Below are 21,873 nucleotides of genomic sequence, written 5' to 3'. Positions count from 1 at the left end.
ATTGCTACCATTCTGTTCTAAAACGTGGAAAGCAATGGAGGAAGTTCAACCCAAAGCCTCTTGAGATGGTGTCTACTGTGAAGGCAGCAAAAAAGACTGATGTTGAAAACCTGTCTGAAATTGGAGCTTCTGCCGATGTCACTGAGTTCTATCGTCAAGCTTTGTCTTGTGCAAGTTATAACACCGATGTTGACAGTGATGTTCATTCTAACCGGGAGACTGAAAATGAGGAATGAGGAGTTTATGAAGGTTGTTTGTTCTGATGATGCACTTTGACTTTGTGTCATTTGTTCTGATGATGCACTATGAATTTGTGCAATTTGCTTATTCTGTTCAGTTAGGATGGTGAAATACTAAGCTACTACAGTTTTACAGTCACTACACAGTGTTTTATATATATATATTGTTTTAAAAACGTAAATCTCAGGAAGTTATGTTGGTTTACTGACAGTTGAATGTCTGGGGGGGGGGGGGGTCATAAAATCAGTTTGAATAATATTCAAGCAGTAGCAATGTGAAGATGCTGTTTTATAATCTATTTTCAATCCAAGATGGATATGTCTCACTTTGTGAAATTATTTGCACTTGGATATGTTGCGTTTTGCAAAAAAGGTTATGAAATTTAAATTTTTCTCAAAAATTGTACATTTTCAATTTATTTTTAATGCAGTATTTTTATGCACTTATGAAATAAAGTCTAAAAAAGATTATATGGTTTTCTTCCTTTGTTATATATGATTATAGTAAAAAAGTAATTTTTCTCAAAAATGCTGAAATGGATATATCTCGTTTTGCGATGAAACTCTTCAAGTGCTAATTCAAGGGGCAGTGCAGAACCCTGAAGAACCCTCATTATACAAACATGTAATTTGTCTTGATCTAATTATTTATTTTGCCTGCAATGTATCTGCAAAGAATGTACACAATGACACACTCGAACAAGGATCCATGTTTATGAACATACACACACCCCCCCAAATACATTAAAAATAAAGCTGTGCATAAAATACCTCACACATACTTGCTACAACACGGGTTATTAGACAGAGCTTTAATGAACCAGTAGGTCTTCTCGCCCTCCCAGGCCAGCATTAATCACATGTGACTTTGATAAGAAACCTTGAAAGGAAAGAGAAGCTTCATGCCATAACCAAGATACATTTTTTATTAGAGAGTATTCGTTGAGGGTTCAGACTCTGCATTTGCTAATAAATGAAACATTCAACATTCAAATCAAACATTTCGATGATGCACAAATAGAAGTGAGATCTTGTGCTGTCACAGAGCCTAAACCCTGGCTCTCAGTCGGATTGGCATTAACCTCAGTGGAATTGTGGAGCAAAATACATTATATTTACAAATCTATCAGCTTACTCTGGAGATTTTTCTGAATTGAGGTTTACACAGCAGTAAACTGGCAGCTTCTATTTAGGACATGAGGAGTTGTTGATATTGGTGGCTACATTTAATCTCCAAAGGCTTTCCTAACTCTCCCTGTGTCTTCCCACCCTTAATCAGATTCATAGTCTTAACTGCTACCTGGTCTCCCACCACGCAAACGTGTTTCCAAGGTATCTGACAAACCCATATTAAACAGAAAAGACGGGATTTTGTTCTACTCTCTCCAAACTTTGTTCCTGTGACTATACAAGAGCCTATTTCATATATAGGGTAAAACTAGAAGTGGAAGTGATGTTTTTGTTCAACATTTTATGATCTTGTAATGATAATTTGTCTATTTTGGAAGTCTTTTTTCCTTTAAATGTCACCAATTTTCCAAAACATGTATTTTGTAGGTCTCCTTTAAATACACGCCACAGGAATAGAGACTTGTTGATATAAAACATTGTTTGGGGAGACAGTAGCACAAGGAGTTTGTCCTGTAACAGCCGGATTATTGGTTCGAACATCAGCTCTGACCATCTCAGGTGTTGTGTCCTTGGGCAAGACACTTCACCTGCATTGCCTGCTGGCGGTGGTCAGAGGGCCCGGTGGCACCGATGTCTGGCAATCTTGCTTCTGTGGAGCCCAGGGCAGCTCTGGTTACAATGTAGCTCACCACTGTCAGCATGGGAAAGTGTGAGTGAATGGGTGAGTAACTGAATGTAGTGTAAGGTGCTTTGGGGTCCTCTGAACTGTATAAGGTGCTATACAAGTACAGGCCATTTACCATATAGAGAAAATAATAAACTAACTTTACAGTAGGAATAATCTGACCCAATCTGTATAATCTGAATGAATTTCACTTTGGAAAGTGCCTTGAGATGACATGTTTCATGAATTGGCGCTATATAAATAAAATTGAATTGAATTGAATAAAGCCCTTAATAATCAAGCTCCATCATATATCAGAGCTCTGATTACTCATACGGAGTAATCACAGAACAGAGCCTAACAGAGCACTTTGCTCTCAGACTGCAGGTCTGCTGGTGGTTCCTAGAGTCTCTAAAAGTAGAATGGGAGGCAGATCCTTTAGCTATCAGGCTCCCAGTTTTGGTCCGTGAGGCAGACACCCTGTCTACTTTTAAGACTAATCTTAAAACTTTCCTTTGTGAGAAAGCTTCTAGTCAGAGTGGCTCATGTTACCCTGAGCTACCTCTATAGTTATGCTGCTATTGGCTTAGGCTACTGGAGGACATCAGGGCCTATTTTTCTCACTCTGAGTTCTACTGTTCTCCAGTCTACTGTTCTCTAGTTTTGCATTGCATTGCATTGAAATGACTGTTGTCATTTCAGCTTTTAACTTTCTGTTATCTCTCTTTTTCTTCATAGTAGGTACACCTGGTCTGTGACATCATCCAGAGAAGACGGCTCACCCGCTATTACCATCTAATGTAGAACAGATTACTAGATCAATGTGTGCTTCTGTGCTTTTTTGTCTCTTTTGTTGTGTCTCTGCTCTGTCTTCTGTAACCCCAGTCGGTCGAGGCAGATGACCGTTCATACTGAGCCCGGTTCTGCCGGAGGTTTTCCTTCCCGTTAATGGGGAGTTTTTCTTCCCACTGTCGCTTCATGCTTGCTCAGTATGAGGGATTGCAGCAAAGCCATGTACAATGCAGATGACTCTCCCTGTGGCTCTACGGTTCCCCAGGAGTGAATGCTGCTTGTCGGGACTTTGATGCAATCAACTGGTTTCCTTATATAGGACTTTTTCGACCAATCTGTATAATCTGACCCAATCTGTATATTATGATTGAACTTGATTTTGTAAAGTGCCTTGAGATGACATGTTTCATGATTTGGCGCTATATAAATAAATTGAATTGAATTGAATTGAATTGAAAAGTGCTATATAAATAAACTTGCCTTGCCTGACCCTTGTTCCACTGAATGTGGGAGCAATTTGGTGCAGGTGCACAGTACCTTCGCACGTGATTGCAGAAACTTTAGTCAGAGTGGTTCCTCCTGGTGTGCTGTGGAGCATTTTTTAACCATCACAGATGCACCAGTGCTTGTTGCTTCTGTAAAATATGTGGCATTTAAATTTTAGCCACTCGCTGCAACGACTCAAAATCAATTTGGAGCAGAGTGTATTGTTTAGGCAGGAAGTCAGTTGATGAAAAGCAGAGTGAATTTGGTCAAGTTTACTAGTAAAAGACTACATGTGCAGACTTTGGATCGCATTTTACTCTGAAACGTCAATACGTCATTACCTGCAGCTCCAGCACCAAGCCACCATAGGATCTCACTTGATATTTGACACATCAACAGATTCTGTTCACAGTTGTTCAACAGCCATAAAAAACATGAGCACTGAATTTAAAATACAAATCTGAAAAACACAATATTTGAACTCATTTACCCATGATAGATCCAAAGAAAACAACGTAAGGTGATTACCTTACGTTGTTTGAAGCACCATAGAGAGCATTCTGACCAGCTGTCTCTCTGTGTGGTGTGGAGGCTGCAGTGCCTCCAACTGGAAGAACGTGAGGAGAGTGGTGAGGGCAGCAGAAGGGATCATAGGGGCTCCTCTTCCCTCCATAAAAGACATTTCATCTCAGCGCTCTGTGTCCCGAGCCCGAAACATCATAAAAGACCCCTCACACCCCCACCATGGACTGTTTTCCCTGCTACCTTCTGGGAAGAGGTTCTGCAGCATCCGCTGCAGGTCCACTAGGTTCTGCAAAAGCTTTTTCCCTGCTGCCATCAGACTGTCGAACTGCTGTTGAACTGCTGAACTACAACCCATAAACGCTGCACAATATTTGCATATTTGCAAATTTTGCATCATTGCATCTCCATCTAGCATTACAAATGCTACCGAACTCTTAGTCATTAAATGCTTTCTTGCACAAATGCCCTTTGCACACTAAAATTCTGTACATACAAATGTTTTTTTTTTAAATACTCACCTGTATACTGTGACTTTCTTCTGCATTGTTTACATTTCAATTGTTTTACTTTTAAATCACTGCTGCACCTTATGCTGTATTTTAAATCTACTATAAATTATAAGCTGTTTTCTTGCACAAATGCCCTTGCACAATCAATTCTGCACATACAAATGGTTTTTCTAAAAAAAAAAAAATAATACTCACCTGTACACTGTGACTTCTCCTGCATTGTCTACATTTAAATTGTTTACCTTTAAATCTCTGCTGCACCTAAAACTGTAATTTATCTTTTACTGCAATTTACAAGCTGTATGCAACAGAATTTCGTTCTGTACGCACTCTGTGCATACAAAATGACAAATTAAGTTGTCTAAGTCTATATAACGAGCAGGCACACAAGACAGGGTTGGTCCTAGCCAAATAACCACATTACTGGTTTAATGTTATTTTTAAAGCCACTACTATCTCACACAGAAGTGCGCTGTTCTGAAACACTCCCATTTGTATAGGGTACCTGGCAGCAGGCACGGTTTAGCCATACCACAGCACACCAACTTCTACATTCAGTGGAACACCGGGGTTAGATCCTCCTCTTCTGTTCACTTCACTGTTCCTACTTCCTGCCTCAGCACCATGGGGAGCAGAGCTTTCACCTGCTATGCTTCCAATCTCTGTAATTCTCTCCCCAGACATCTGCAATATCATTACCCTCTACCAATTCAAATCTAAACTTAAAACTCATCTGTTCACTCTGTTATCGCTTGTTCACTGCAACTTTCATTTTTTGTTTATCTTATGTTTATCTATTGTTCTGCTTGTTCTGTACAGTGTCTTTGAGTGTTCTGAAAGGTGCTTTTTTAAAATAAAATGTATTATTACATTAAACCTTGTTAATGCTTAAACATTATTGTCAATAAAAAGTTGATGCATTACTGACATTACACTGACATGGTTTGATATGTCAACAATAACATTCTGCTTCAAAGCTCTTTTTAAAGTTTACCTTGTTGATTAAAAAGACTAATTGTGATATGTAGTCTTTATCTTTACGCTGTCTTGACTCTGTTCATTCTTTTGAGAAGCAGTTTAAGACCCACTTGTTCCAACTGACTAGTTTTTAACTAGACTTATGCTATGATGTTGTGTTTATGCAGTTTTATCTTTTGATTTTGTCTTGTTTTATGGTTGTTTTAAATTGTGAAACACTGTTTTTTTATTCTGTGAAAGGTGCTATATAAATAAAGTTTACTTACTTACTAATATCCCTCAAAGTGAGGCATTTACACTTTCAGTAGAAAAGGTGTTCTCCACACCACTCACCTGTAGCATGTATCCTCTAATGTAATCCTGCAGTGTCCAGTCGAGTGCATTGAGGATTTGGATAACCTCCTCTTGTTTCAGGACAGAGAAAAGACGGTCTAGAAGGATTTTGAGCCTGATTGGGATGGCTTGGGTGCCATACAGCATCAGACTGCAGATGTCGAACACCACATTGGATTGCACAATCTCCACTTGGCTGCTCTGGAACACATGGTGCACCTTCAGCTTGCTCAGGGCTAGAATATATAAACCAAATTTTACTGGATTAGATGGCATGAAAAACTTCTTTTAAAAATACTGCAATAAAATAGGAGTAAAGGGAGACAAATAATTTTTTTAATAAATAAATGTGTCAGGGATTAGGCTATAAAATAGGATGTTACTAATATCTCAGTTTTTGCAAAAATGTAGGTAATATAAGCTACTAAAATGAAATAAAGAGACCAATTTCAAGGGAGAAGGAACAGATGTTAGTTTCATTAATTAAATTACTAAAACCACTTTGCTGCTAAAAGCAAATAAACAAGTTATTCGAATTAATTTCTGAAGTGTAGTGAAATACAAGCCTTGTGAGCATGACAAAATAAAAGAAATGACAATGATGTATTTAAAATTTTTGTTAAATGAACTGAAAACATAACTATGCCACAGCACAATACCACCTTGTTAATTATAGTTCCAACTATATAACCAGATGCACCATATATCTCAGCTCGGTGAGAACCCAACCAACAAAGTTCCGATGGCAACAGAAGTCCTCTCCATGTGCCTGTTTTTCAAAAGGTTTGTACAATTTAAAACAGGTAAAAAGTGATTCATTTGTGCAAAGCTGATCGTCAAACCAGGAGCAAAGCAATTTGCGTTTATAAAATGAGCAGAACAGTGAGGACAAACTGTGCCTTCGTGAATACGTGCAATATTCCAAAGCTGAAAATGAGGCACAATCTTTGCCTTTATATTAAGTACCTCCGAGAGTCAGGTTCAAATTCACATGCATACAATGCCTGTGGTCCTTTAGGCCAGAAAAGAGGCACTTATATAATGACAGAAGAAAGATAGAGTCTATCCGCAAGTGAACATATTTGAGCTGTCAGAATGACAACAGTAGAATAATTTTAGTGGGAAAAAGGACGGCTGCTAGGCACAGCGTCTGTGGGACCACAGTGGGGGCGGGGGCGGGATGGGGTATTAATCTTCATGGACTTAAACCAAGGCGATAAATACCAAACTTGGTCCTAAACATTGTGGCATGCTTGCAAATAAACAAAGCTGAATATTAATTAATTGAATTAACCATCTCCTAAGAACAGCCTGGAGGCTGTAAAGACATTACAACCTGGAAAAATTTATTTTACATGGAGTCGCTGAGAGGAGAAAAGGGGCTGGAGGGGGGGAGGGCTCTGTGCAGGTCTGACCACGCACTTGTGTCTTTGTGTGTTATTCTGGGACTGGTGGTCATTCTAGAACAGCAGGTCCACAAGTGACCCATAACTCCCTCCCTTGTTGTTCCTATGCGGTCCGTTTATCCATGCAGGATAGCAGGGGAGCTGGTGCCTCTTTCCAGCAGTCAATGGGGGAGAGACGAGGTAAACCATGGACAGACCGTCCGTCCGTCTGTCCGTCCGTCTTCTTCCGCTTATCCGGGGTCGGGTCGCGGGGGCAGCAGCTTCAGTAGGGAGGCCCAGATTTGTTTATGTTATTATTTTCATTTAAATTGTTCTTATCATTGTTACCTCCAAAGACTGGAGGGAATTTTCAGTCAACAGGTGCTGAAGAAGCTCTGATCAGCTGTGACATTTTACATGACCACCATCAGATACCCGAACCAGTGGAATAATGATAAACAGGGATAAATCTGATTTGTAAGTTGTACAATTTTCTTTTTACAGTGAGACATTTTTGGAGAACATCTGCTGACAAAATAAAACTTTTTCTTTATTTTAAATAATAATAATACATTTTATTTCAAGCGCCTTTTAAAACAGTCCATGACACTGTACAGGTAAAAACAATAAGTGGTTAAAGCAACCATTAATTGTTATTGTCTCTAAGACAAGATTTAACAGCAGAAATTCTTGATTCATTAAAAATGGTTTTGTGTGTCCTTGATACCAAGAGAGATTATGTGAAGAAATTTGATCTTCCACTTTCTTTGAAAAAAGCTCCCGAACTGCCAGTAGTAGACGCAGTTTACTCATTTAAATGGGGCAGACTTAATCTGTGTTGTACTTCTCATCCACTTGGGACGTAATCTTTGATGATCAAGTGCAACACGCCCACTTTTTGCTCTTACAGTTTAACGCAATTTAGTGGGCATTATTTTGTATCTTTGAAAATCAGGCCCTATGGGTCAAGATATAAAGTTTAATTTTACATGGCGAATAGAAGAGTTGAGTTATTCACAAGCGTAAATAAGTCAATACAAGATTTTTCTAGGTTAAAATTTGGATCTCCCCAGAATGAGTATTTAGCCTTTAAAATCTCTAAAAGTAAAAACCACTGCTAAACTGACCTTAGAACTAAATAAATTTATGGAAACATGAAAAGAAGTTGTTTGTAATACCAGTGACTCACAGTGGCATGGTGTCATGCGGCTACTTTCCATGATTGACCAAGAAGCAACAAACACAGAGACAACAGTGTAATGTAAAAGGTTTATTGAAGATAGAGAAGATGGGGGATGTGGAAATAGTTCTGGGGTTTGGCTGGCTGGGAGGGCTCTGGTCTTCTACTCTGGGAAGTTAAAGGGTAGAGGTAGTCACTGACAAAAGGCTTATTGGCAAAAGTGTGTGGCTAAGGCTGACTTACTGGCAGGGTGATGAATGGTTAACCAGAGGGACAGAAAAAGGTAGCAGTTGCTGCTGTTGGACTAGAGAGGTGTGGCTCGGAGCTTGTTGGTTCTCCCATGATGAAGGTTGGACAGGCCTGATGGTGTTCAAAGCCATAGACCAGGGGAGGCAGAGGAGCTGCAGCCAACTGGAGTGACAGGAAGGCTCTTGGAGAACTGCCAGAGGGGTGAGTGATCTTTCTGAGGAGAGTTTTATGTGTAGCCAGACATGAACAAGGTTTCATCTGAGAGAGAATCAGAGGAATTAGTTGAGGAAAACATGGACACAAGGAACAACCTGGCACAGGCATCTGGTCAGGCACCACTCAGATGAGCTTATACCTTCCATCTGTTTCCAGTTGCCTTAAGTGCTCCATCTAATTCGTGTGGCTGGAAAATACCTCTGGCTGGCGTCCACCTGTGACACCCTGCTGAAGAAAGATAAGAACAACACCACACCTCAACTGCACCGAACTGCATACCCCCCTAAATAATCATCGACGGACCAGGCAGGTGGAGGGGGTTTGATCAGAAGGCACACGGAACGGGACAGGACAGGCTTGATCTCGGAGACTTGGAAGACAGGATGAGCTTGCAGGAAGTCCAGTGGCTCAAGGCAAACAAAGGATGGTTTGATGATGATGGTTTGCCCTGGGCAAGACCCTTAGCCCCAGATTGTTCCCTGGGCACTGTGATAGCTGCTTACTGCTCCCCAAGGATGGAATAAATGCAGAAGACACATTTCATTGGAATGTACAATTGCAATTAAAAAATAAAGATTTCTTCTTGAGGGGAATTTTCTGAACGGCAGCCACACCAGGCTGGTAGGTAGGGGCCTGGATCCTCTTCCTGTCAAGATGCTTCTTATTTTGAGTTCTGTCCAAAACTGCCTTAGTTTGGTTCCAGATATTCTTGCATACTTTTTGCATAGCTTCTAAGGGTGACTTACTGGTGGTGGTGGAGATGTGGCTGTTGTGGATGTAAAAGCCCAGAGAAGGGGAACAATTGATTGTTGTTGGTTATGAGTAGAGGTGTGGCTCAGGGCTCATTGGTTCTCCCACGATGGAAGGTGGACAGGCCTACTGATTATGAAAGACAGGGATGCCAGTGGAGTCAGAGGAGCAGTGGCTGACTGGAGTGTCGGTAAGGTTCTCGGGACTCAGAACTGCCAGAAGAGTGAGTGATCTTTCCAAGGAGATTTCTAGGTGTAGCCAGACTTGGACAAGGTTTTACCCAAGAGAGGGACAGAGGAATTAGTCGTGGAAAACTTGGAAACAGGGAACAAATTGGAGCAAGGATCTGGTCAGGTACCTGGTCAGCTAATACTGTGATGTCTTTCATCCATCTCCAGTCGCCTCAAGTGCTCCACCTAGATGGAAAACACCTCTGGCTGGCTGGGAATGGTTGTTGAGTCCTTTACTTCTGCTCTTCCGGTCGAACAGGGTATGAGGGGCTGGGTGTGGGAAAGGCAGTGCTTCCAGGTTTAGTGGGGTGGGCTCTGGTTGACTGATCCATTCGGATCGTGTTGGCCCCGTCTCAGGGTGGACGGGCTCTTGGGTCATCAGGGCTGGGATTGATGTGGGGGGGTTGGGGCTGGAGTATGGACTGGACATGTCAGGTTTGGGGTGATCCCCCCTATCCTGATGACGGGGATCACCTACCAGATCTGGGGGCTAGATATCCTTCTGGGGTGCCAGTACCTAGACCTGGGAGTATTGGATGTGTGTGGTGAGTGTGTGTACAGTGTCCATTATTTAGATGGATGCTGTACACACAGCGTCCATCTATTTTTCTTGTGTGGGTAAAACTGTCTGCATGTGGGGGCACTAGGGTGGGAATATGTGAATGTGACTGTGTACCTGTTTTTTGTTTTTCTTTTTGTCATATTGGGTTTTGGTCTGCCCCTCTTCTGGGCCATCATAAGTCTCCATCAAGCATGGAGCCAATCCATCCATCCAGCTCCCCTCTGTTGGCTGACTTGCTGGTGCATTGATAGTTCTCAGCGCCCAGGGCGCTGACACACACCTGGCAGTTGCTTTGTGGGGCCTGGGCTCCATGTGAATTTTTTGGGGGGATGTGTGTGTGTGTGTGTGTGGGGGGGGGGGGGTCCTGGGGCTCTCCTCTGCTCCTTTATGGGATGGGGGAGACAGCTATCGCTGTGTTGGTTCATCTTGGGCTCATCTTGGGTGTCTGGTGTCCTGCCTTGGCGCTCTGAGGGTGGGTCTTTGGCTCCCCACAACCATTATTGATCATTTTTGTTATGGATAAACCTTACATATACAAATGCACTCTTGCAAACACCTACGGGTGCTTGGATCCAGGTGCTTACATATTTTATACAGAGAAAACCCTATCCTATCATTAGCTTTGGCTGTCACTTTAAACATCTTAATGTTTAGTATTAGTATTAATATTAAATAATACTACATATTTTCACTGATGTTAACAAGGCGTTGGTTGTTTGTACCTGTAATACCTTATTGGTTGGTTTTGCTGTTAATTTTATATATCTCTCTGCAGGTGTAGAAACAGACTCAAAGGATGTTATCTTGTACTCTCTTTTTCGTCTACTCTTTTTTGTCACCTTTTCTTCCTTTTAACATTTTGTCTCACCCCTTTCTCTTCCTTTCTTTCTTTTCTACCTTCCGATGTTGTGTCCATTGAATTACAAACAGTCCCAAAAAATATCAAAAAAATCTTTTTGCATCTATCTATCTATCTATCTATCTATCTATCTATCTATCTATCTATCTATCTATCTATCTATCTATCTATCTATCTATCTAGCTAGCTAGCTAGCTAGCTAGCTAGCTCAAAAAAATAAAGGGAATACTTAAACAACACAATGTAACTCCAAGTGTTCCCTTTGTTTTGTCCCTTGTGTGTTTGTTTGTATATGTAGTTGTTTTCTGTTTGTTTTAAAACATAAACATTTTCTAAGGTACAACTTTTGTGGTTTTTAGGGGAATTTGAGGACCTTGAGCATGTCACAGGGCTTGTCTTCAAGCTAAAGCCTGGTGCATGTAAATGCACATTATGATTGGATTAATTAATTGCGTGGCCATAAAAACGTTGTATTTGATTTTTTTTTTTTTTTCAATCCGAAATACATTTCCATCCAATTAAAGAATTTTGTGCATGTAAACATAGCTACTGACAGAAACAGTGAACAATAGAAAAGCTAATTCCCATTCATCCTTCACCTTTTAAAGGCAGACCTCAAAAGCTTTCAAAACATGTATTCTAAATTTATTTATGTCTTTAATGTGTGTGTGTTTCTATGGTAAAACTGTTGTTCCAGGTCTTACCGTGTGCTACCCAGCCATGTTTGCATTTTTCACACTGCCTCCTTTTCAGCTTCCCGGGCTCAAAGCTGTCACAGTTACAGTTCACCAAGGTACAACAGATGGCCTGTAAATTATGAAAATGACAGAAATTTAAAGAGGAAACAAAAAATTCTGTTGGCTCAGTTTCTTTTGTTCAAGAATAAGTACTTGATTATCACTTTTTTATAGAAATGATTTTTTTCTGTTAATCCAGAGGGCAAACATATAAAGATGGAGGATGGAAATATAATAGCATCGTAGATGTGTTTTTGACTGAAATGATGACATGAAAAATTTACAATTGTGAGATTTCCAAAGGACATAAATGCTTGAAGTTATTTAGTTTCTTGGGAGCAGAAGATGACTGATTTACTATAGAACATGTCCTCTCTGTGGCAACAAGACATAAAACCCTGAGCACTCTAACATATATGTTAGAGTGAATTTCTCCATTGTGAGATCAATAAAGACTATCTTATCTTATATATATAGCTCATGGCATATTGGCTTTAAACCTGTCTGCCAATCTATTTTTTGATAAGTGCAAATATTTCAGGAAGTTATTCCAGGAAAGCTAAGTGGTCAGAATAAACAGGATTATTGGTGAGATATACACATCAACAATAATTCCTTTGTGTTGAGCAGAGGTGCATTCAGATGCAATTACAGAAGAACATATTTTGTTTCTGCCTTAGAGAAACAAGACTAGGAGCAGAGAAAGCATCATCAGATTTATGATCAAAGGTGCTGTTCTTATTGGTACATCCTGAAAACCTTGGGATGGCTGTACTCCAGCACCTCTCTCCCGCTGCATCTATAATAGATGATCAGTTGAGTTTTAGTATACATGAGCAGCATGCTTAGCTTCTTGCTCGATCTCTCTTCCCAGGCAGACAATGAATAAGGTGTGGGTGGATTGGTTGGTAGCCTCCGCCTCTTTATTTAGTCACTTGGTTCTATGATTGAAGCTGGGGATGTTCTTGTAATTCTGAGCCACATGAGTTCACCTTGCACTAACCTCTCGTCATTAGTATGAATCAAACTGCCCAGGGATGAAGTTGGTGGCAGCTTCCTGGCTTTGATACACAAGTAACTTTCAGTCATGAGACGTCCTCTGGCATTGCTTTTTTTTTCGATCAGTTTCTGTGTCTGAATTGGAAAACCAAGGTTTCTTCATACAACTGGTGAGGTGTAAAAACACATTTGCTCATATCTCAGACGCTTAATCCCATCATTACAGAGCAGCCAGACCCAACACAGCCCAATTACACTAATCTCATCCCACTGTAAGTGCACACACACCTTTCCTCTGCTCCCCAAGATACATCTCAATCAGGTGAGCTGCACTGCACACACACACACACACACACACACACACACACACACACACACACACACACACACACACACACACACACACACACACACACGGATTATAATTCAGTGTCCTTGCTCTTGTTTTGTCTTAATTAGTAATTCATTTCATGAGTTCCTGAGAGGGAGACAAATAAGAAGTAAAGAAGATGAAGACAGGGATACTGTATGGCAGCGAATGCCCTGCCCCGTCTTTTTCTCTTTGCCGTTGTCACATCAAAGCCATAGCTGTTGGTATGCATCAATGAAGCCAATGACAAGAAGACTAATTGCAGAAAATGATTCAGGTCCTTCAGCACTCTCAATGCCAAAGCTAATGGTGCTGCTTTCTTTACATCACTAAGGTACATCAGCAACCCACCCCCTATTCCCTCAGTAAATCTACATTCGCATGTAGATTCACTAGAAAATGATTGCCATACATGCAAATTTAACAAGGCCTCGCCAGCAGGTCTATAAAGCTTGGAACTCCACACTACTCCAGATAATTTGAATCGAGAAAGCTTCCTGGATGGGAAGCGAAACGTCTTCAGCTTCAGAATAGAAGTCCAGTTGTTTTATTTTTTAACCTTTTTTTGGATTGCTCATGACCTGGATGACTGAGAATCTTCACCAACAAATGTCTCTGATCAACAGTACTACCACTCACTGACATGTCAATGAATTGTTTGTCAAATAATCACTGTCAAAATTAAATCTCTGATAATTGATGGAAAAAAATTAAAAAAAGAAAAATAGAAATAAAAAAATATTATAGGTTCAGCATAGAGTTGAGCTAAGTATCACTTTTTGGAAATGAAAATGGGATTGAAATGTGTGTGAGTGTGTGTGTGTGTGTGTGTGTGTGTGTGTGTGTGTGTGTGTGTGTGTGTGTGTTGAGAACATTTTGCTAATTTTACTAGTAACGTGAGGAATTTGATGTAGTGTGAGGACCTTTTGTTGGTTCTCACTTTTATTCTGGTCTAAGGGTTGGGTTAAGCACTATGGTGTCAATTAGGTAGGCATAAACCAGTAATGGTTGGGGTTAGGGTCAGGGTTAGGCCATAGAAAGGCTTGAAGATGAATGGAAGTCTTTGGAAGACAAGGCACAGTCCTCACTATTGACCTTAAACAAGAATGTGTGTCTGTGTGTTTGCGTTTGTGTGTAGCCACTGAAAAGTCTTATGACTGATACTCTATTTTAAACATGTGGAGAAATAAAATAAAATGTTATGAAGCGTTACAGCCTTGACTTTGTAGAATGTCTTTAACTCGATAGTTTCTTCATGGCAAGTTTTTTAATGCATTGTCAGATTACAGAAGAGGGAAATGTATCCATGTTTTATGTCAGTTTTAATTCTGCTAATCTTGAAGCTGTCAGTTGCAGGCAAAAGCTTCCTTTTTGTAAGACTGCACACAGGTCATGTTGTGTAGGATGGACAGATGGATAGCTAGAGACCATGGTTAATAATGAATAACTGTCAAAGGTGGAAAAAGGTAGGCATGCATGCCATAAAAAGTGCTCACATGTTCATGACCCACCTCTGGTTGATAGCTTACAATCTAAGGGTCTTACTGTGCTCTTTGTAAACAGCTTTGGAGAGTAAAGGGAAGTAAACAGCTACTTGGACAGAGAATGTTAGCGAACGAACAGGAACTTGTGGGCCTAATGTGGTGGAAAGCTAATCAATAAGCAGCATCTTCACACTACCTTTCTCACTGTGGGAAACAGAAGTGATGGTGCCAAAGAAGAAATTATAATAAGACAAACGGCAGTTGAGAGGAAAAGGAAAACGCAGGTGTTTACTGTGAATCAATTGGCAATTAAATACTTAGTAGGAAAATTTAATTATATTCAACTAAGTGATACAAAAAGTTAGTATTAAATTTTGAACAGTTAAAGAATTTAAATACATTTACATTAGTTTGACACAACAAAATATGAAATAGTTAGAATTGCAAAAAAATAACTTATTACTTGTACAGGAGATTGCATACTGACAAATTAGTAACAAATTGTTGTGATTGTTGAAATAAAATGTTCTGAAGTCTATTCTTAGACTATATTGAGACCATTAAAATGTGCTAATCCATAACCAAACGCATTGGACTCCTTCAAAATTCTTCTTGCAACTTATTAGAATGACTCAAGTCAAACATATAAAATAGTAACAGGAATGATAATAGTAATGATTATAATAGAACTTAAAATATAAGCCTTGCAGTTTTGTTTAAATGTGAAAGTTTTTAGTCTGACTCAAAACATTATGTTATTACTTCCATAAAATAAATGAACCAAAATTATATAATGCTTTCCTTGTCATCCTGACCACTTAAAGCATTTGCATCAGACCCACTGTCACCGAATCACACTCACTAACACACATTCATACATCGATACGCAGATAAGCAGGCAACTTGGGGTTAAGTGTTTTTCCTAGGGGCACATTGACATGTGACAAGATGAAGCTGGTATCAAGCCTGTAACTTTCAAATTTAAAGACAACTTCCCTTCTCACTAAGCCACGGTCCGCCCTTGAGGCCATGGTATTTGGATTTTGTGGAGGAAAGTTTTCTATATTTTATGCCATTGCATAACAACAAAATGAGGTGATGAACTGAAAAACATTCATAAACTCAGTTCAATTCAGTTTATTTACATAATACCAATATACATATAATTTCAAGATACTTTACCAAAAAACAAATAACTTCAGTAAAATCATACAGACAGATTTCAAGTCCAGTACATCCATTTCTAAATTAATCCTAGTTATCAAACTAGAAAACATTAATATGATTCTTTAAATGATAAATATAATTACCTCACTGGAAATGGTATTTATTTATTTGTATACAGCTAAAGTGAGGTTACGCCTGTATTTAAAAAAAAAAAACGTTTGTCACAGTAAAGGCATACTAAGGACACAGTAAGAAATGAAAAGGCAGATGAGCTCTAATATTGTTCAATCTCATTGCAAACATTTAAATTTATATACGCATAAGGTCATTAAGCCTGCCTTTCCCTAACCTGCATTAAAACTACTTGAAAGAAATGAGAGAAAAGTTTATTTAATAATATGATGGTAGTAAACAGAAAAGTGAAATACAAAATAAAAGAAGAAAAAGCCAGTAAAAATCTGGAAAATAGCATGCAGTGACAGGCTGTGTTAATACCTGTTAAGAGATCATACAGCCTAAAGACAACATGGGAAAATCCATCATTTAAAACTCCTCCTGTAGTCAATCACAAGCCAACATGCACAAATAAATCCTTAGATGTTCCAAATCTCAAACAGGCAAAAGACAGCACAGATTTACCTGACGATCCATGAGAAAAAAGCTAGCCTCTTCACAAAAATAAGTTTTAAAGAGACAAAGACATGAGCGTGAAGTTGGAAGAAGGCAAACCAAAATTTGGATGGCTTTCCAGGGTTGGTTGGTTGCTGTTAGGCACGCAGAGGGAGTGTTTGGCTCAGAGAAAGAGTAAATGAGGGGAACATGTTAGTACACTGAGTCTGAGAGAGTTTGGCTTCCAGCTATGCTCTGATTAATATCAGATCTCCCTCTCTCCTCGCCTGCCTCTTGAATATCTTGTCACATCTGGCTGACACATCCTTACAAGCCTTTTGGTGGCAGCGCAGAGCAGATGCAACGAATACTACGCACAGTGTAGTATATGTGGGTTTTGGGGTGTTACATGGTAAGTGTAAGGACAGGGTAGGCAGAGCACAGCTCAAGGAGATGCTCACGGGGGTAAAAGTATGGAGCAAATACCCTCCCTGCCCCTCTTCTGTTCAAAAGGCAAACTATCATTAAGCAAATGTTGCTGATGGAGTTTACAGTTGATATCAGCCACCGCACATCCACACCAAGACAACCAACAAATTAGGAAGTTTTAATCCTATCCCCATTTACGTGCGTGTGTGTGTGTGTGTGTGTGTGTGTGTGTGTGTGTGTGTGTATGTGTGTGTAAGAGAGAGAGAGATCACAGCAGTAATAAAATATGGAAGGCAGTTGTAATCACATCACTTACTTTGTCTTACACACGCACACACACACACACACACACACACACACACACACACACACACAAAATTATGTAAACATTGTGTAAATCTGTGGAATAATAGACTCTCATTCAACAAAGTGCAAAGGGCAACGTGGTGAACAGAAAGTATTTTTGGAAACTCTTCAGTATTTCTTCATTTTCATCTGAGATGTTGAAAATGTAATATGAACACTTTCATAAACAAAATTAGGTAAAAAGGAAGTATGCCTGGAACTTCAATTTTTACATTTTAAATTTGTAATTGACAAATTCAATGTATTGAGAGAGAAGTCAGAGATTGAAAACTTTTTTTCAGTTTTTATTCCCAGCTGTTTCCTAATAAATCTGTCATTCCAACAGTTTGTTACCTAGTCATATTCAGTTTATTTAGATTTTTTTGTCCTGGTATGCTCTAATCTGACAGTACATCAAACATTGCTACTTTAAAACACATGAACATATGTAGTGTTTCACTGTGATACAGACAACTCAGATATTTGTTATATTATGTGTGCAAACATGTTTCAAATGCATTCCAATAGGCTGCCCTCAGTGTCCAGAAGGCAATAGAAGGTCAAGGAGCTCTGCTTCCCAAACTGTGTGCAGAGTGACTGACAATCAGCCGGATAAGGAACATACCCAGGTAGGAAGTGTGTGTGTGTGTGTGTGTGTGTGTGTGTGTGTGTGTTACACTCCCTTTTATAACAAAATGAGGCTTTCTTAGTGATGAGCTTTTAAACACTGACTTAAACTGATGTTCACAATAAAACAGGAAATACATAACTACAAAATTATACATTGCATATTTAGTAAATCAATGAATGTAAAAGGAAAACAGTTTGTATGGAGAGAAGATTAAATTCACTGGCAAAAAGAAAGACAACAAGACCTGTTTTTCTCTCATTTTTGGTTACCTAAAAGTTTTTTTTTTTAGAAACTTGGAAAACATATAGCCAATCTGCACATAGTTATTGATCTTACTTTGTTGTACACTTATGAAGTCTAAAATTAAAACATGTGATGAAATCCAATGCATACAGATGTGAGCATCTTAAGAACTTTTTAAAAACTCCTTAATGTCAGCTGCATCCACTAGATGGTTCCTTCTTTTAACATTAATATGACTATTGTTTTTTTTTCTAGTCATATTCAGGAAAACATCAGATATTAAAAGGTGATGCAAGAAAAGTTTTTTTTAATAATTAATGTTTTTCTTTAAACTGAGTATTCTGACATGTCAGAATAATCCCCAGTAGTATTACCTCATCTAGATCACGGACAGATATAAAATCATCAAGTGAGAAATGACTAACTTTCCCCTAAAATACATCCAGACTACATTAAGCATCTTTTCTTTTTCTGATTACTGTTAATGTATTAAACTTAGCCTTGATTGGATTTGTCAAGCAAACCGCAGTCAAGTGTACCGGCATACTAAGAAGTGTCAGAGCTGACAGAGAAAGGAAGTGAAAATAGTCTGTTTCTTACCTCGGCCATTGTCACTTAGTGGGATGTTTCCGAGGATATAGCAGAGTTTGCCATTCTCTGAGATTTCCACGAAACAACTCTCTTGTTCACACAAGTACCAAAGCAAAAGAGCTATATGTCCCAGTAGTGGCTCCTTCAGCAACAGACAAACATGTGCTCTTCTCTCATAAGAACACACCCTCTTACATAGCTATGAGCAATCAAAAGAAGAAAAGTCACTATGCGTTATTTTGGGTGTACAGATGCAAGTGCACATGCGCCTTCTCTGAATTTTTTGCCCCTAATGTTGCAGTGGACTCCTTCTAAACTACTCAAGATGTTCAGTGTGTGAGTGTTTATTGAAACTGGGCACAGGGATTGGAATGAGATCCTGAGATCCTCCCACTCAGCATTCTCACCTTAGGAACTGCCTGCCCCCTCTCTAGTCTACACAGGAAACACACACATTCGTACACACAAATGTGTGTGTGTGTGTGTGTGTCCTTTCACGCACACAGACTCAGACATATCTACCCCCTTCGAGTCACAGGGCAGTCTCCTCACAGCTGGCTGGAAGAGGGCATGACACTCATCTTTCACAGAGATTTGATCAAAAGGAATCACAAAGGCTGGAGGCTCTCCTAATGCAGCCAGGGGAGACTCTCCCTTTCCCCCCTTCTCTCCTTCTCTGTCTGAGTAATGCCCTAAATCAACGCTGCCCCTCTTGATGCACACAGTCCATTGTGTGTGTGCCTGCATTCACCTTAACACAACGCTGTGAAGAGCCTCCATAACAAGTTATGCCTTGTGCCGTCAGGAATGTGTAGGTGTCTGTGCTGGGTATTTCTCAGGAAGAGGGAGACTTCACACATTACAAACACTGTTATCTTTAGGAATATATGTACTATATCTTGTTTAATTTTCGAAATTATGAAATACAAAAATAGGTACAAAACAGTAATTGGCTAAAACCTCAATAAATCTTACACATTTTTTATCCATTGCAACAATAGAATTGTTTGTTGGACAATGGAAAGAAATCTGTAATGAATGATTGTGGAATATATCACAGAGCAGATTGTTAAATGATGACATCCTATCATAACCTGTGCGTTTATGTCACATAAAGTAACACTAAGAACAAAGCAATTAAAGGTGGAAAGAGACAGTATTTGGGTTGTGCAGTGGCAGGACGTATGTCACCTGTTAGGAACAGGGCCTTTATTGTGCTTTCAAAGTGATTACTGAACAGCATTTTTTTGTATTGTGGGTGGCAGTGTTGTGCATAAACATGTTCATGAGTTAAACTGAATTTATTGAGAACCTTAAACTGAATGAAGCTTTCACCTGACAAACTTGAAGTGAGCACAGCTCAACAAACAGCTCTGTTTGGGTGTTAATAATAATGTATACTGCAGTTTTTAAGGGCGAGCATTTGGTATGTGTATGGGTGTCCAGGAACACAGCTCAGCTACAATTTGAATTTAATGCCATTGTCTTCACTTTAAACTTAACAAACTAAACTGCAGGATACAAAGCTTTGCTGTTGTTGTGACAAGGATTGCTCCAGCAGTGACAGGTGGAGGAAACTGCACCTTAAAGATGCATAGCCACGTTATTTGACTTTTTTTTAATATATACGTTAGTAGCTTACTCTCATTGCATACAAAGTTTTTATAAAGATTATCACATCCTACTGTCGTATTAGTTATGTAATGTTTTATGCTTTGTTTTTGCTCAATTTGTTAGTAAATAAAACATTTCATGTTTATTTTTAATAACAGAGGAAGTACAACCCTGTGCATGCGCAGCATGGATTAAAACATGGAAGTGGCTAACAGCTATTAGCATCTCCAAAGGAAACTATGAAGAATGTTTCAAGATTTAGTTAAAACAACTCATAATAAATAAATACGATTCCAAGAGGGAAAAGACTGGAATGTTGCTGGGAATACAGTATGGTGGTGTTCACTGAAGTGGATGCTGAACCTGCCAATTGCTCAGAGCTGAATAATGTGAGTAAATGTTCTGATATGAGAATCTTACAGTTGCTGTTAGAACTGTTTATTTAATTAATAACAGTTGGTCTTCCATAAAGCCGAGCAGCCGCTTTACTGCAATGTATTCAGAGGGTCAGGCTCGGTCTGGCATTATTTAACTTTGATTTATTAATAAAGCAACTAGCAATATGATAGTTCTGTGATACTGTTTCTAGATGGTGCCACATCTGCTTATATCTGCTAATCACACCTGGTGCTGGGGTTATTTCTATCCACAAGGTGTCAGAACCTTGTCAGCAGGGCTGTGCAGCCTGGTGATGGTTCTGCTAGTTTTCTCCACAGGTGTTCGTGGTTGACGGGTGGGCGGAGCCCACACACCTGCGGGCTGTTGAGCAGCACTAGACAGCACTATAAGAACTGTGCTCAGACAGCGGGAGGATGCCAGAGTGTTACCGTCGTGGTATGAAAGCCAGCTTCGGATCTCTAGCCTTGTTAACCTTATCTGCGACTAAGAGCTCCTACCTTTGTGTCTCCCAGGTTCCACCTTTGCATCCGGACGATCATCTCCCGTGTTGACAACTGTCAAGATCCATCGGTCATCCCATCTGTTGCTCACCTCGTGGTCTCCTCTCGTTTCCTCCGGACAACCCAAGAACCCAGCCATCTCCAGGCAAGCAACTGGTTCCTCCCGCTGATCTGGATTCCTGGAATTTACGGTGCTGCTCGGACCCGCTTCCGCATCCACCCGCCATTTTCTCCGGACACCTGTGGTCCCATCATCAGCTCCACACCTAGTTCAAGTCGCCACCTCCCCGGCCTGGGTCCTCCACCATGTGGTAAGCTTACGTCCACGTCCAGCAGCATCCTCCCAGTTACCTCTGCCGAAGATAACAGATCCTCTCGTCTTTTAGAACACACCGGCTTCCCGTCCTCCTGGTCCCAGCCCGAGATTCATCCTGCTGAACAATCCGCTCACGAGTATTGACTTCAATAAACCCATTTACCTATCAACCTGTATTCCCGAGTGTATTCTGCATGTGGGCAAAACATATAAAGCCAAACATGACAGAAGAACACTCTGGCCAAACAAATCCCACAGATACACTCGGGCGAACCATTACAGCGCAACAGGATCAGATTCGGGGTTTGGAAGTTTCGGTAGTTGGCTTACGAGAACAGCTGCAGGGAATAG

At 39.9% G+C, this 21,873-nt stretch overlaps 1 protein-coding gene across 3 annotated transcripts in view; it reads right to left on the bottom strand.

The window, feature by feature from the left end:
- The window catches only part of bnc1 (basonuclin 1), a 29,844-nt gene extending 10,807 nt beyond the window's left edge, over positions 1-19,037 (bottom strand). Inside the window, exons 1-3 of one of the 3 annotated variants that reach the window (XM_012853708.3) lie at positions 18,703-19,037; positions 11,793-11,895; positions 5,658-5,893 (exon numbers count right to left, since the gene is read on the bottom strand). In XM_012853708.3, coding sequence (XP_012709162.2) covers positions 5,658-5,893; positions 11,793-11,895; positions 18,703-18,711 — 348 coding nt within the window. In that variant the 5' untranslated portion in view covers positions 18,712-19,037. Of the gene's footprint in view, positions 1-5,657; positions 5,894-11,792; positions 11,896-16,484; positions 16,783-18,702 lie in introns of those variants that run through there. The other 2 variants (XM_036133086.1, XM_036133085.1) reach the window with 2 other exon arrangements.
- Between the last annotated feature and the right edge of the window lie 2,836 nt (positions 19,038-21,873).

Source organism: Fundulus heteroclitus, unplaced genomic scaffold (assembly GCF_011125445.2).
Source record: "Fundulus heteroclitus isolate FHET01 unplaced genomic scaffold, MU-UCD_Fhet_4.1 scaffold_57, whole genome shotgun sequence".
Taxonomy (NCBI): Eukaryota; Metazoa; Chordata; class Actinopteri; order Cyprinodontiformes; family Fundulidae; genus Fundulus; species Fundulus heteroclitus.
This window is presented reverse-complemented; position numbering and strand designations above follow the sequence as displayed.